This window comes from Anopheles nili, chromosome 3 (assembly GCF_943737925.1).
Source record: "Anopheles nili chromosome 3, idAnoNiliSN_F5_01, whole genome shotgun sequence".
Taxonomy (NCBI): Eukaryota; Metazoa; Arthropoda; class Insecta; order Diptera; family Culicidae; genus Anopheles; species Anopheles nili.
In genome coordinates this window covers 28,119,370-28,135,570 of record NC_071292.1, presented here as the reverse complement: position 1 = coordinate 28,135,570, position 16,201 = coordinate 28,119,370, and the positions used below count along the sequence as shown (strand labels likewise).

The 16,201-nt window shown below is 48.2% G+C and overlaps 1 protein-coding gene across 1 annotated transcript in view; it reads right to left on the bottom strand.

The window, feature by feature from the left end:
* Positions 1-16,201, bottom strand: part of LOC128723620 (transcription factor hamlet-like) — a 94,577-nt gene that overhangs the window by 37,418 nt on the left and 40,958 nt on the right. The window contains exons 2-3 of the mRNA XM_053817377.1: positions 1,817-1,998; positions 1,580-1,756 (exon numbers count right to left, since the gene is read on the bottom strand). Coding sequence (XP_053673352.1) covers positions 1,580-1,756; positions 1,817-1,998 — 359 coding nt within the window. The remainder of the gene's footprint in view (positions 1-1,579; positions 1,757-1,816; positions 1,999-16,201) is intronic.

The window sequence follows — 16,201 nt, the reverse complement described above, 5'->3', positions numbered from 1 at the left end:
ATTTGGGGGTGCGTCGATAAAGAATCGGCGGCCGGGACCACCGGACAATGGCATAAACGGACAAGAAACATGTATTTTCTGGTGACGTGCTGTCAAGTAGCGCCACATCTCAGGGAACGATGAATCAAACCATCAGAAACCTATCGAGCTGCCGAGCTGAGGAAACTCTCTACAGATGTTTTGAAACAAAGTGGATCTTTTTTTGTTGGAAATTGAAATCGTACGTGGAATAGGAAAATGAGCCTATGAGATGAGTCAGAAGATTATCTTATAATGCACATGATGCAAAAAAGAGATCCAATCCGAAGAACATTCGATAACCAATTAAGATGACCAGATTCGATAACCAATTCATTGAGAACTATTGAAGTAAATTTCGAGAAAACTATGTACGTACGTAGATGAATCTTTAAATTAATGCATAGGCTTAATTTCTCACATCCTTTTGCGAAACGTATTGTTCAATCGAACAATTTAAAGGTTCAATCGATTCGTTATCTTCCTTAAACTCCATTTTCTTTGATTTTCTTGGAGTTATTTTATCCCGAACAAAACGGAGAAAATTATTACATATTTATATACCACGTATATTGAATAGAAGTAGACATTGTTTGATCAATCAATACTATCTTAAAAGGTCTGTTTGACTTGTTTCAGTTAAACCATTGCGATCTGATCACTTGAAAGTCCTTTTTGTAACGAACGTCGATCATGTGAAACCGATGAAGCCACTTAATGTATACCCGTTTTATTGGGCATTTTTCGACAAAATGTTTGAAATATTGCTTGCTCTTACGTCTTGCGAAATGCCACCCAATAACGTGGGTCGTGTCGTTATTATCCTGTTTCACCGCAACCAAAAAAAAAAAAAAGATCAAAGATAGAGCAGCCTCACAGCACGGCGTCCACCGGCGAAGGGAAAATCAATGGCACCCTCAACCGGATTAACGAAGCGACTTCCCAAAAAAGCACCATATCACGATCATTAGTACAAATAACACACCCGTCAGTGATGCGTGTAATCCGCACACTCGGCAAACCCGAACCCAAGCAAACAGCGAGCCAGCGACCAAAAAGGACCAAACCGGGAGGGTTCTGGTCGCGAAATGGCGGTGCTAAACAGATTTAACTTATTTGCTAGTAATTGTGGCATAACCGCCGGTGTGTGGTACCGCCGTTCTGCTTCAGAGATAGAGCGCAGCAGTCACACAATTGGGTTTTGGGTTGTTTTTTTTTTCTTCTTCTTCTCCCGATCCCACAACACACACACACACACATGGTTCAAGCAATTACCGCCCCAAGAGAAAACAGGAGCAAACATCATCCACAGCAACCGAGGGTTCTTTGTGATCCTTCGTCCTAGGATCCTGGGGGGTGGCTCTTATCTTAATGGTGCGTTAACAAGTTTTTTTTTTCGGCGTCCAACTGTGGAAATTTTCAACATATGCCAGCATCTAACGACTCGTAAAAGGAACCAAAACGATGCCCTTCTGGACTGTCACGTGCCGGTGTGGTATCAATTTTTCCCCATTTTTGGAAGATACACTAACGTCTCATAAGGCTCCTATTTTGCTCTTACCTCCCAGGCGAACCGTCGGTCCATCGGTTCTCGCAGCAGCTTCCCAACGAACGGACCGTACTGTGTCCCTTTCGGGATGGTCTTTAGCGCCACGACAGATCCGGTTTGGACGTCGAGATCGGGCGGCGGTCGCTGCAATCGCGCCATCTGTAGAAGGAACTGTTCCGCACTCTGTAACTGAGGAAATGAAACCATTTAATTAAGATGATCAGAAAGCACGATGTCTGCTCTAAATACCTTTAACCGCTCGCGTACATCGTCTGCCGTTGGTAGGAGGTGATGATGCAGCGTAGTGGGTAAGCTGAACTCAGCCGGACCGTGCTCGTGGTGTTTGCTCATCGGTACCACCTGCAGCCCTGGAGGCACTTCTAAATTCACGGGTAGTCCACGGGATGCGTCCGATTCGTCGCCACTGATGCCTGGGGGATGAAAAATGGACCCCGTTGGGCATTAGAGATATTTCCTTTCGTACACCGAGAATTAGTTTAAACAACCCTGACAAAAACACTTGACACCAAAACCGCGTTTTCTGTGTTCCGAGTTCGCCCGAAGATGACGCAAGTTTTCGACTCGACGACATAAAAAAAACTGTGCTCGCTTTCGTCATTGCGACGATAATCGATGCGATTGTTCACGACATCCAAACGCTTCAATGTAGACGCTTGCCACGCATTACATTTAATCCATTCGGGTTCAAGCTGCGTCATGCTGATTGCGCATCCGCGTTAGAAATTATGCCAACCTCTGCTACACATAACCCCCCGCACTAAACCGCCTCGCGTATCGGCGTTGTTGTGTAAACACATTAGCGCAAATGTCTTCAACTTGTCACTGGGAAGAGTTATTAAACGGCCTCACTTTCATCGAGCAAATGTGGGTATCCAGCCCCAGTGCTTAGCTAAACGCGGGCGCTAGGAATTGTTCTCCAGCACGTCACGCCGTCGCTAGTAACGAAAGACACGCAAGATAAACGATTTCAGGCGTCTGGTTTCGAAGGACCGCAAAGACACCAAAATCATTGCTCCGGCATCCTCACGCTCGCTAAACTATAAACCGGGCACATGGCGCACGATAGCGGCGTGGCATAATTGGTTTCTTCAATTTTCTAGCACAGATTGTCACAGCACTTGATGCGTCGAAGATGAGTGGTTTTTTTTATTATTTGATACGTTTCTGTTCGTCTTCACTTCGTCTTTGTGCCCCAAAATTCCAGAACCCCGCCAGTTGGTTCTTGGAAAAATGATGAAAAATACTCGTCTGCCCGTTTGCCCAGCCACCGAGAAGGGATTTAGAAGTGGCGTTCAACAAACGAGATTGACCTATTTATTTCGGTTTCAGCGTTCAGTGCATTTCTGATTTACTCGTCACGAGCTGACAAATGGTGGCACGCAACAAAACGGGGGTATCGATCTTGCGCACACATTTTCCCGCTCATTTTCACCACTGCCGAAGCCCTTTTCCATACGGCGAAACACAAAAACTGACCGGGGAAAAAAGCTGGCTGACGTAGCGCAGGCAAACAAAACGCGGCTGCTGACGGCACGAGCCATCATCGCCACCATCGGTGGCACCCCGGTGTAACTTATCCGATTTAAATACAACACGATTAGCGCAAACTAATTTTATTCTAATTTGCCGACAATCGGCCACTCCAATCGCATGCAAACCGAAACAAACACACTCGAGCAGCGAGATTTAAATATCGTTTTCAAACCGAACTGTGCGGCCGAGCCGGCTGGGCCTCCAGGGAAACTCGAAACCTTACCTGAGCCGTGTGTGCGTAACGGAAGGGCCGGGTGAAGTTTTCCTAGGAAATCGTTTAATCCTGCGTGAAATCGGATCCGGATACGCCGATCTGTTCCCGCAACGCCACCGGTGGGTAAAGGATCCGGTAAGGAAACGAAAACAAATCAGAGGGCTGAGGCTGGGGCGACACAAGACAAAAAAAATCGCGCAAACCCATTGGCAGAGGTCTTCGTTCGTTGGCCAAAATTAGTGCCAGGAGTCCCTCGTAAAGGAGGGTAGCTTGGATAAAAAAAACAACAACGACGGATCAAAGCTACACGCAAAAAGTATTAAATTTTAAACCAGACCAAATTGCACCACACGCGCGCAACGGATCCGGAAGCTTGCTCTTTCGGTTCTTCTCTATCTCTCTCTCTCTCTCTCTCTCTCTCGGTCGATCGGGAAAAACCCTCGAGAAAATGTCACCATAAGAGTGGGCAAAACATGGGTAAACATCTTTCGGAAGAGCACGGACCGTTAACGTCTTCATTCCGTCCGGAGCGAAGGTTGGCGGCTCTGGCTTTTCGGAACCGTTTTAAAAGGATCGGCACCCAACCATGCGCCTCTGGACGGAGATGTCTCATAATCTGCTGGAAATTGTTTGTTTAGCCCTTGTCAAGCCCGAGATGCCCCGCCAGCCAAGATGCGGCAGCTACTCGAGTGTGGCCTTTTTTTCTTCAGGGGCGCAAAAAGCCAATTACATCACGCGTGTGAAAAGGACGTCACTCCGGTGCTGCGATGCCGGCAAAGGCTGACACCTCGATCGACCTCAATCGGTGGAAGATTAACCATTTCAGGAGCGATATTTGGGATTTACCGTACAAATTGGACAACTCGCGATCGGCTTCCGATCCCGCTCGAAAGGGTGCCCGTGGGCATGCGGGATTGCTTCCGTCTTCTCGAATTTCTTCCCAATATGCCATCCCAAGATTCGCGCGTAACGATTTTTGTTTTTCAAGGTCCTTTTGGAAAGCTTCAATATCCCGTCATGCCGTTCGAATTGCCAGCCGTTAAGCCGCTTCATCTTCGAGTTCGTGAGTCAGGAGAGTCTACCAAGATCGACTCATCGTAATAAACCGCTTGAACGGCACGATGAATGAATCCTACTTTGTAGCCTTACCGAAATTACGGTGCAACTTTGTTGCCCGCGAACTGGAGCTCTTTACCATACAATGCCAGCAAACGGCACGATCGTGCCGTGTCACCAAAAACCTCCAACCAAAACAATCCGTCCGATCATCTAACACAAGTGGGGGCATGAATTTTTTGACAACGGATCCGTATTCCTGGCGTTCTTATTTTTGGCGATTATCGACCGAGAGTAAACAATCCAATATCGGACCATATTCGGGCGAACGTCCATCTGCAACGGGATACCGTGGTGACGATGATGATCGCGGGTTGTCGTGAGACACGCGGCGCCTTCCTATTTTCACGCCACAAAGTATGCAGCGATCGGTTAGTGATGTTAGATATACCCCAGCACGGCGACGAGAGCTGGTGTGTATGGAGCGAAAATAAACAAGCGTCCAGCTCTTCCGCTGGAACTTGATAACTTTCGTTCTTCTTGCTTCAGCAAACTCCAACCGGACTGGCTTTTTTCGTCGTTCATACATTGTTCGCGCTACCGCCGCTATCACTGCGGGAACGAACATCCGGGATGATTAGAAGACATTCGCCGTAATATCTCCTAACCACGACGGCGATCGTGATTAATGTGCTGGAGTGCATGTGTTCTGCTGTCTCCAGGCACCAAAAAAAAACATTACGCGCATCAAACAGGCAGTTGTAAGGATGTTTTTTGGTGGAATCCGTCCATTCACGAGCACATCCGTCCGTATCCAGTTACCTTACGGACAGCGGCATCCGAAGGACATGTGAGCATCGCAATCGGAAGTGTTCAGCCCGGCTTCATGTGCTTACTTTTTTGCCCGATGCGCCCGATGATATCGGACCGAGATTCACCGCAAAACACAATGCAGCGGCACACGAGCTCGGTAGCATCCTCGCCATCGTCGGACGTGTTCCGTTCCACGCCGTGCAAAGGCGTTAAAGAAGGAAGCGAATCAGCGTGCCTTACGAGGAACTCAAAGCAAAACGTTTATCTTTCCCGGACCCGATTCACGCTGCAAACAGGAAGCAGATCCAGCAGCAGCGATGCTGCCGTGGACAGTGGAATTGTCGTTTTTTTTTCACACATATTTTTTGTATAATAAAAGATGGAAGATAATTCATATGGAAGCTCATCACGATCTTCTTCAAAATTTGTGTAAGACACCATGCTGCTCTCGATCTTCTGCTCCAACGGGGCGTGAAACACGAGTCTCATGACCTTACTCGCCTTCAATGGGATGGTACATCAGTCCACCAGGCACGTATGGTTTAAAACCAGTCCGACCAGCAAACAGGTACACGGGTCTAAGACACCCGGCACGGTTAAAGTGCCTTGGAGAACCGCAGGTTCGAGAATGTCCTGTTCGCACAGCAATAAACAAAACAAACCGCGCTACAAGAACAAAGCGAACAAGCAGAGTATCCTGCGAATATTGCTTTAGTTTTAGATCGTCCTTGCTGGCCTCTTCCAGTGAAAACCCACGCATAAGGGCACTTTTCGCTTGCCAAACCGGAAACGATGCGGTTCGGCGACTTTGAATGATAACGAACGATGATCATGGTGAGAAAGATTGACCTGATTTTTTTCTCCCGTGTTCTTTCAACATCCCATTCTAGCAAGCTGATGGGTCCTTGCCAACAAGTCTTACCAATCCGACTGAACGTGATTCCAATTGGCAGTGTTAGTTTGGGATGTTGTTTTGTCTTTCACCGCAGGCGTGCATCAAAAGTGAACACTGAAGCGGTGGAAAAGACACGCAACTTTACCACTCGCACAAAGCAAATGCAATAAACTGATCCCTTAGCGCGGTTGTTTGAAGAGGATCTGGACAGCTTTTACGTAATAAACTCGTGAGCGATAAAGAGCTAAAGATGCATTTTTTTATTTCAGCTAAGGTTTTTTCCACCTTTACATCAATAGAAGCGTCCTTTGCACATGATCACGACCATAGTTAAGCTAAATTTGAAAGCACAATTGCCTTGCATAGATTTGTTATCTAATTTATGTTTAACAAACAGAGAAAGAGACAAGGACCTGGAAAATGTTGGAAGCATTAGTTGGTTCATACCTAAGTCAATGGAAGTGCTCATTCGCTGAAGGTGAAGCGTAATAAAAATGCCAACAATTATATCTTCAAGATCGTACATTTGAGCTAAAACGAGTGCAAGTATTAAACCACCCCACTGGATTAATATTCATCTTCCCGCATCTCATTACACTCTCTAATCGCGACAGATTTGCAAAGCAAAATCTGCTGCCAGTCGCGCGGAGCGCAAATGAAACCCGCCATAAAATGGACCGCGCCAGGACACATAAATCTAAATCTGGTACACCGTGCGGCAGTTAACTTATCGCAATCGCGAACAAGCGCGCACATAAAATATATTTCCAACCTCGTAAAAAAACACGCTCCAACCGTTATCGGTTAAACAGTGCCCAGTGGCTTGGGTCAGTCTGCCAAACGATGCTCCTTGCCATATCCAAAAAACGTGGCGTAGAACGTAACGCAAGTCCGGCTCATCCAGAGCGTGGGTTCATAAAAAAGCAACAGTTCTTAAAAACCGAGCGCGACCTGTTCGGCTTCGTGGAGCGTACTAAATTTCTAATCAGGTACTCAGTTTCCTATTCCACTTACAAAGTAGAACCATACCCTCCAATTGAGCCGACAAGCACAAAAAAGCGCCACAAACTTACGCCAAAGCAGCGTGCCTCGGCACGAACCGTACGCTTTGATGGGAGGCAATGTCGAGCTGAATATTATTTTTAATATCGCACTTAGTTTTGCCTGTTGTATGTCGCTCATTTGCGTACGAAATAAAACACACAAACACCGGCCATACCGGGCAATTAATCGTCCACACCCATGCGTAATAATCATCGAAGTATTTGCCAGCGCGCACGAGCTCCGGCGAGCTCCCTATAACTCTATTACGCCCGTTCGCTTTCATGAGGCATTAATATTGAACAAGCACGCTCGCAGGGAAACACGTAAAATCTGTACAACCTTCCCCCCATTAGAGTGGGCACAAAAATGGCACTCTCCGCGAAAAAATCCCAATTATTCAATCATAAAACAACACCGACAAACGACCCACGGAAAAATATCTCTCCGTCCAATTTTTGGCGACCCGAAACTGCCGTACTCCATCATGTGCGGCACCAGCGTCCTTGCCCAGGTGCCGCTGGTGGTGGCTCCTTTCGTGCTCGATAACGGCGCACCATAAAGGACGATAAAATTTATGCAAATCAGATAACGGCCTGGCCCATTGTTGCGCGATTAACAGACCGCGTGGACGCGATTAGATTGCTCGCGGCACGGTTGCTTGCTGGCCATTTTCTAACGCGCAAACAGGGCGTTGGCGTAAATATGGGCCATATGATTTGGAGCTCTCTTTTTCTTTCGCTGTGCTTTGCGAAGGCAGGTAACCACTGAGCACCAAAGTGTTTAATCATAATTAATTAAATTCCATCCACGCGGCCACTCCGATCGCGGTGCGCTTTCGTGAGCGATAAGCACCGATGGCAAATGCGATCGAGAGTGTACTCGGCAATCGCACGCAAAACCCACCCATTGCTCGGGTCGGATTATTGCCAATATCCTTTATCATTTTACGGCGCATAACAAGTGAAACCTCCATACCTGGCATCATTAGTTCGATGTCAACCATAGCATGGATGGATGCGTTTTTATCCACTGTTGTTGCTGGTCACAGGAGAGAAGCAGTTGCGAACACGCAACCCGACACGGAATCGACTATATTTGTTTGCCTTAATTACGCTCGCAACAACACACGGCACAGAAACACTAATCTAGTTGTCTCGGGTCGACGGACCTTCAGAGCCCTCCGAAAGGGCTGTAGGAATATGCTTTCGCGCTATTTCACTATCTTGGTGTATTTTTCACATGCGATTGGATTCTACAATTCATCTCATTCGATTGGAGAATTGTCAGCCTTTGCCTTCACTACTCTGGTCAGGGTTTACGGGCACGTGTTTTTTTTATTTCAATTTAACTTCACATAGAAGGACACCTTTGCTAATGTTAATCACTCTCCTCGTTCTAATATTTTCGATTTAAATTTTTTTCCGGCAAAAATCAGCAATCACACACGGTTGATAACAAATTCGCATCCCGCTTAACGCGTTCTTCGCGATCATCCACGTGTCCTTGCGTGTCTCACGGGGTACAAAACGTCTAGCACACCACACGCCAGGACGAAACCGTCACCAAACACCGACCGAACTGTGCAATCCCGGGGAAAAAACCTCGAACGCGAAAGGCCTCTGTGTGCGCGCCGATCACGCGGGTTGTCTGTCTGAGGGAGATGCTAAGAATAGAGTAAAGTTCTTCCCAACATGCAACACATCGTTCTGATCGGGCCACGGAGGACGCGCTCGCTCACACGGCTTGCCTTCTCGCTCGCGCACCGAATCACTGTCAACATTAGCAAGGGGTTGGTGTTGTTTTCCCCGTGCTCGACAAATCGAGACGAACGACGACATGAGAGGGATTCCGGCGTTCGACAGCACGGCACGAGAGAAGAGCTAGGCGAAAAATCGCCGAGAGCGACAGGGAGAGAGTGTGCGTGAGAGAGAGAGAGAGAGAGAGCTCGTGACCGAGGGAAAATCTAAAATGAACACAGGATTCCAAAATGAACTCGGTGCCGGCCAGCTGTAGTGGAAAGCGGTGGTGCAAAGAAGCTCCCACAGTGGCAGCCGATGATAAAAATAGTCCACCACACGGCTCCTGGGGCACGGATAACGGGTGCCATTGTCAAGGATAACCTCTCTGCGCGGTACAGGTGAAATCCTGCCAACGCGCATTCACTTCCTGGCTTCTGCCTGTGGATGGACAGCACCAGAGGAGGGGCATCGAATCATCCCTTAGCCTCATCGTGGCGCGCACACATGCGCATGCATCGTTCCATGAAACCCCACCACGGATGGAATGATGGGGAAGGATAACGGAGCCAGTTTTATCTGTCATTCATTCGCTCTACCGTTCGACACGTGCTCCATCTCGCTCTCGCGTAGAAATGTTCTCTTCTCCAGGTCTTCATGTCACATTCGATTCTATCCTGCCTTATCTGGTGTCGTGTCCTTTGCGGAGGTCATTCGTACAGAAGGATATCGACATTGAAGATTTGGTGAGAGACGGCAATGAAATGAACGTAAAATAAAACGAATTGAAGGAAATCTTCTACAACTGAAAATAATCGACATTTTCTTCTAATGAAATAATCGGGAGGAAAATCGAAAAAACGAAGAAGAATATCACAAGCAAGGCAATCGAATGCTTCCGCTCAATGAGTACTAGATCGAAATTCAATTAAAATCACCGAAGGATATCGGTTTGAAAAATTAGTTTGAAGTGTTGCATTATTCAACTCACAACCGCCTTCGGATTCAGTCACATTTAGCTACATCTGTATCGACCCACGGACAAGAGCGCAGTGAACTTTTCGTCCTGTACACCACCGTTCTCTTTCACCACACCGGAAAGGTTCATTCTCGGCGCTCTGATAGCGATGGTGAATGGTGGTGATCTTCCGAAAACAGCAGAACAGGCAGCGCAGTGTCTAAGTATACACATCTCCCATCGCATTCAACCGATCCGGCACGCCGATCCCGTCCGCTTTTCTATTCCTTTTCCGGCGTTACGACCGCCGCATGCTGCAATGCTGTCATGCTGGCTGTAATTCTATGCTGTGTGCGCGTCAATTTAGCTCCTCCTCTCCAATTATGCTGCACACAGCGTTCGTGCCACCGCCAGCCAGTGCCAGTGCGCCGCAGCGTTACGCAAACAGGGTGGAGGCGACGACGACACGCACACACAGATAACGCGCAGACAACCCACAATCATGGAGCGAAGCGCAAGCAGAAGCAGCCACAGCCGCAGCAAAAACGGCAGCCCTTACCAGATAGGGGATGATGACAAACAGGGCACGATTGTTGGCAGCGCGAGCGAGCGTGCGAGCGAGCAGAACACGGACACCGGGAGATCGATAAAAAAGGAGAGCGAGAGCGCGCGTGTGGGTGAGGAGATTTCAGCAATTGTACGGCCAAGGACATGCGAGAAGTGCGCGTGTGGCATGGAGCTCGACCCCGCGGGCGAGCGAATGAACGAGCGCGTCCCATTATCTGCCGACAGAAGGCGGGATTTACAAGAGGATGATGCTGCAGCACTATAGGATGCATTGCGAGCGCCTGGCATTATCTTTCGCTGCTCCATTGGTGCCATCGGTGTGGTCGGCGAAGGAGCATGAAGCGAACACTCGACAGCGAGTGTGCGCACAGTGTCCTGTCGGGTTTTTTCCCGTCACCCTGTGGCCCTGTGGCCAGGACTCCTGGGACCGCGGGCAGAAGATCGCACGCCCGGGATGGATTCTAGTTCTGATACGACGGAATGATGGACAACCTCCAGCGAGGACATCACCATGGCAACCACGAAGTAGTAACTGTAGTCACTAAGCAGCACTGGAACAAGGATGAGGATGAGCGAAAGAGAGAGAGAGAGAGATCGAGAAAGAGAGACATAGCGTACAAAACACACAAAGAGACGAAGAGACAGAAACAGATAGAGAAAGAGAGAGAAAGAAAGAGTGCCATCGAGCGACCGAGAGAACGTTAGACAATCGTACAGAATATATCGCGCTGGTGAACATAGCACCAACACACCAGCGAATCTGGGAAGGCTCCCGTGCGGTAGTATCCACTGGCAGAACATTATCATCCTCGCAGGACTCCGACCAACTGATAACACTTGACGACGCCATTCGTTCGTGTTCGTGTGAGCTCCAGGTTGCTGGTGTTTGTCCTGACGTTAGCGTTTTCGTTCTGCTGCCACACGCCACAGCACATAGCAGCAGTCCAGAAGGCAAGAAGAAGAAGAAGAAGCCAAGGGATGATGAAGCTCGGTTTTGTCACAGGACATCCCATTTTCGCTTGCTGTTTGCGCACGAAACGGCAAACGCCCAGTGAAGTCTTCAACACCGAATGTGTTCCTCCTCGCAGATGGCATCCGAAAGGTGCCGTTTTCGGAGCCCCCAAAAAAAGGACCTTTTTCCAATGTATGCGCCATCGCTTCTTCCACGGTTCACGCCGGAGGGAGTGTTCCGAGTAAAGAGGATACATTTTTATATAACAGCGCTGCAAATGGAGAGAAGGAGAGACATGACGTATCTATGCATGCGGTAAGCGGTTCCTCGAAGGAGTCATGCGCCACATGCGAGGACGTCTACAGTGCGCCAGCAAAAACCCAACCCAATACACACGCAAAAATGGCGTGGGTGAACGGTGACCTCACGGCAAGGAGGGCGAAGCACACGAAGCGCATGTTTTCTCGTCCAATCGTCGTGGTTTATCTTCATTTATCTGTCACGATGCTAAATAAAGCACCCGGGATGGTTGTAGAACGGAGTGAGATACCCAAAACGGGTGCTGTGAACCGATAAAAAAGAGACCAATGGAGGATTGAGACTCGCAGTCGGATGTGATAAGCCACCCTGGGTCGGGTAAAGGATACATAGTACGGCATATTCGTCTTACTTTCTATGGTTCATGGGTTTGCTTTCTGTTGGGCAGCAGAAACATCTCATTGCTGTGGAGCGAGTAGACAGAGCTTCGTCTTATGTAACGATTGCGTGTGATTTGAGCTCTAAAGAAAGTGTCCCAAATATAAGTCCTCGTATAAGTGCCACGTAATATTAGATAGCAGCATTTTGACATCATGCTTACCAAAGGCGATGTGCGAGGCATCTCACGAGTTTTCGACCAAAATAATCGCCTGCTTTTCTGGCCATCGCAAAAAAAAACAATACCACACCATCACAGGCCCGCTAGGATAAAAGGTTAGGCTGCTTCCGTACGTCGGTGACGGTCATGACCGCGGCTACCGATACGCCAGATAATCTCGCAGCCACCGTTAGCTCGGGGTTATGCTCAATTTACCACCGCTCTTGGTCGGTTTCCCGGTCCGGGACACACACAAAAAAAAAGGAAAACAACAGCTCGCATTTTCCCTTGCTACCGTTCACATTATGCATCCCTTTCACGCGCGCGAACTCACCCCTAGAGCTCGTCTGTTTTCCTTTTTGGCCCCCTTCCGCCGACCAGGATAGCTTTCAAACATATATCCCATAATGACATAATAAAGTTGTTCGCACATTAATGCGGATTTTCCTTCCCCGCTGGTGAGCGTTTTTATTCTGCCTTTCCATTCCTTCTGCAGTTCTGCCATTCGCCCTTCTGTTTCTTCGGCCACGGTGCACACATCCCTCTTTGCGGCCCTTTGCCAACCGTAAACCGTAAACGATGAGATGCCGATTGTTTCTACATGCGTGGGCAAACCAAACCCATCATCCCAGGGCAATGGTTTTCGCGCAGGGTGCTAACATAAGGGAGCATATTTTTATAGGGCAGGTTTTTGCGTGGTTGCTGCGAGAGCGTATTTTTTTTCATGCTATCTTTTCCGCTCCCAATCCCTGGCCAGGTTTTGTTTGACGATCGATTTTCCGACTGCTTCCTACCGGAGGCGGGTCTTAATCGTTCGCGCTAGCTCGATGGCCTGGTGGTTCAAGGGGCCAAACATACACCCATTTTGGGGTGGCATATGCGGCCTTGCTGCTGCTGCTGCCGTCAAACGACAGCTTGCACCAATAATTGTTAATCCGATCTCGTTTACACAATGCTACGCCCCGCGGTATCATGCCCGGAATCATTCAATTATCACCAAACGATTAGTGCTTTTCGGTAATGCGTGCCGTTTAGTTAGCCGCCAACGGTGGCAGGAGAATGATGTGTTTTTTTTCCGCTTCTGGGACGCTTCAATGACGATCTATTGGGTGGATAGTTCGTTAATATAAATTAAACATCTCGTTTAACGCTCGGTCAGAAAAACTTTCATAATTGAACGCATTAACACCCAGCGACAACTGTCGTTATCGATGCGAACCGTTCCGTTTTGGTGCTATCAAACGCCTTTCGCAAAGCTTTCCGAACGAACGAAAAAATCCGCCCCCCATTAACCCGGTGCATTTATTTCCCCGTTCAAATAGATCGAATTTCGCAACGTCGTTTTCACCAGAACACCACGATGCCATGATAGTGACTGCCGCACGACCGAAGGATGCGTGCTACGACTATCAATCGGCAGCAGGACGCGAACAATCGAACTCAAGTGGAAATCGCCACCCACACTGCGGTGCTTCCATCCGAAACGAAGCGAAAGCACCGCCCGAACAAAGAACTGCTGCCTGGGGCAAGAAATCGAGCAGTATTTATATTTTATTTGTGTTTGCACAAAGCGCGCCGAGGCCACACGCCGTTTTCCACCATTTTCCCAAATGGACCATCAACGGACACGCCCGGGCACGAACGGTTCACGATCGCTGCTTAGGACCGCTATTAGGCGAAAGAAAGGATACAAAATCTCGAACCCGGTCGACCCACCCATCGCGTGCTCGCGTCCGTTAGCACAGATGCGACCGAGCGGCGAACAATGGCAACGATGGGAAATCCCGAATAACCCAAACGTAACTAACCGATCCGAGGCTCCATGGCACCCCAAAAGCAATACGATTTTTCTTTCCCTTATCTCACACGACGCTGGCGAAAAATAAATGTTTTAAAGTGGAAAACTACTTCCACCGTCCGACCACCGTGCTTGGCACCCGGGATCCGTGTCCTGGAAGCGGACAGAAACGACGCTGAATTCAATGGGAGTGTGAATGTTTTTTTTTTCGCTTTATTTTGCCCGCCACTTTCTCATTCCACACCCACGGCCACCATTACTTGCAGCGGGAAAGCACCGAGCGCATTTGCGGAAAAGTGATTTTCCGTGAAAGGAAAAGGGATAAAATGTAATTCTTCTTCCAAATGGGCATCGGGTTCGTCTGTGTGCAGGGTGGGTCATGGTGAGCGCACATAAAAGTGACAAGTTAGCTTCTCTTCGCTGGTGCTTTGTTCATCTTTTTGTAACCGTTGCTTGGTGGATAAATCCGCATTGAAATAGCCGCAATAGCAGAGCATATCGCCATCCCTTGCACCTGATGGTTGAAATGCGCTTTATTTTTGTTTCTTTTTTTCTTTTGCATCGCAACGATCGAACTTGTGCAGAAACGTTGCACAGAAAAAATCTCATTTGAAACCGGCACGACCAGGACGTGTTATCGAATGGGTCAAATTTATGGTCATCCGTAGCTATTCGGAACGGTCTTATCTGATTCGAGTTACAAACAGAATCACATTTTAAAAATGCGAAGGGAAATCATGCGAGTCGCGTGCTCAAGATGGGAAAGGATGAAAATTCCATGGAAGAGTCTTAGTTGTGAGATTGCACTGTTGATAGCACGGCACTTTAAAGTCAACAGCAAACTTATCTGTTGTCACTGTTGCTTATGCGCTATCAGATCTAACAAACCATTCGTTTTCTTCGCACCTAATGGAATCCAGAAAGAAATGGTAAAAGGATTTTATGCCATCTCCCATACAAACGAATGTCCTCTGACATCCCAGGCCTGCAGATCATCTGAAGTAGTTTATTCTCAGGGGGTCGTCCAATACAAACTGCCCGTTTTTCGTATGGAAATCATTTGCGAATCATGCCTATCAGCATTTCAATGTTCGCCATGCGCCGAAACAAGCCTTGCTCTATTGATGACAATGAGTTAGAAACTGAAGAGCATCACCTAGCTACAACGAATCTGCCCCAGAGTGTGAGCAGCGGAACATCACACCGTCACAATCACCGCCGTACACTCCAGTTGGGCCATTTGAGGTACCGGACTCCACGGGTGTTCCCCCTGACCCGCATTCAACAGTAGCTGGGGGACGTCATGGTGATCAAACAACACAAAAAAATCCCTCCAGCACTCTAGATATCCCTGGCAAATGGCCGTGATCAAAATCAAAACCAAGGTTGCGTTGGACCTCGAGCAAGATAGTCGTCATCGCGCTCCGGGACCCATGGGGCGCCATGAGACTCGCTTTCAGGACCTCCCTTTGACAGCGTGGATGTCATTGACGGCCACATACATTCCACCCCGTGGAATGTACGCTCAGCGTGCAAAGATTGCCAGATGGATGAACCATCTGCGTCAATCAATCTGCGCCGGAATGTCACCCAGCAACGATGGTGGCCCTCGGTTGGAGTTCGACCGATTCTAGGAATTTTCCATGTTTTTTTTTTGCCCGTGAGCTTTAACCGATGACATCTCCCACTAGGAGGGCGCTTTGCTGAAGGCCAGGGATGAAAACGCATTATGTACGTATTTCTGTAATGAAATAACGACCCAAAGCAAGAGAATCTGATGCGAAATCAAGCCTTTCGTGAAACTGAACGATCTATGAAGCGATTGTCAGCATGAATAAATTCTGCTCCTAGTTTATTACAGAAAGGGCTTGACAATTTCACGATCAGTGACATCATAACAAACCAAATTATCCCACCAACAAGGTCTAAGTAAGCGTTGCTTGCAAGGTAAACATAACCTCGAACAAACAGTCTTCCCCGCTGCTCGCTCGACACTCATACTTGGCTGTAGAGCAAAAAAAAAGCATAACAAAACCACTAATTTAAGCATTCAACACAACTTACGCGACAACGCACGCAACGTCTTCATTCCACGCCGCTCTAAAGCATGACTGCAGCGCACTAGAACGGGCAACGGAGCGCGATAATCCTCCCATTCGAATGCAAACAGACAGGACAAAAAACCCTCCAG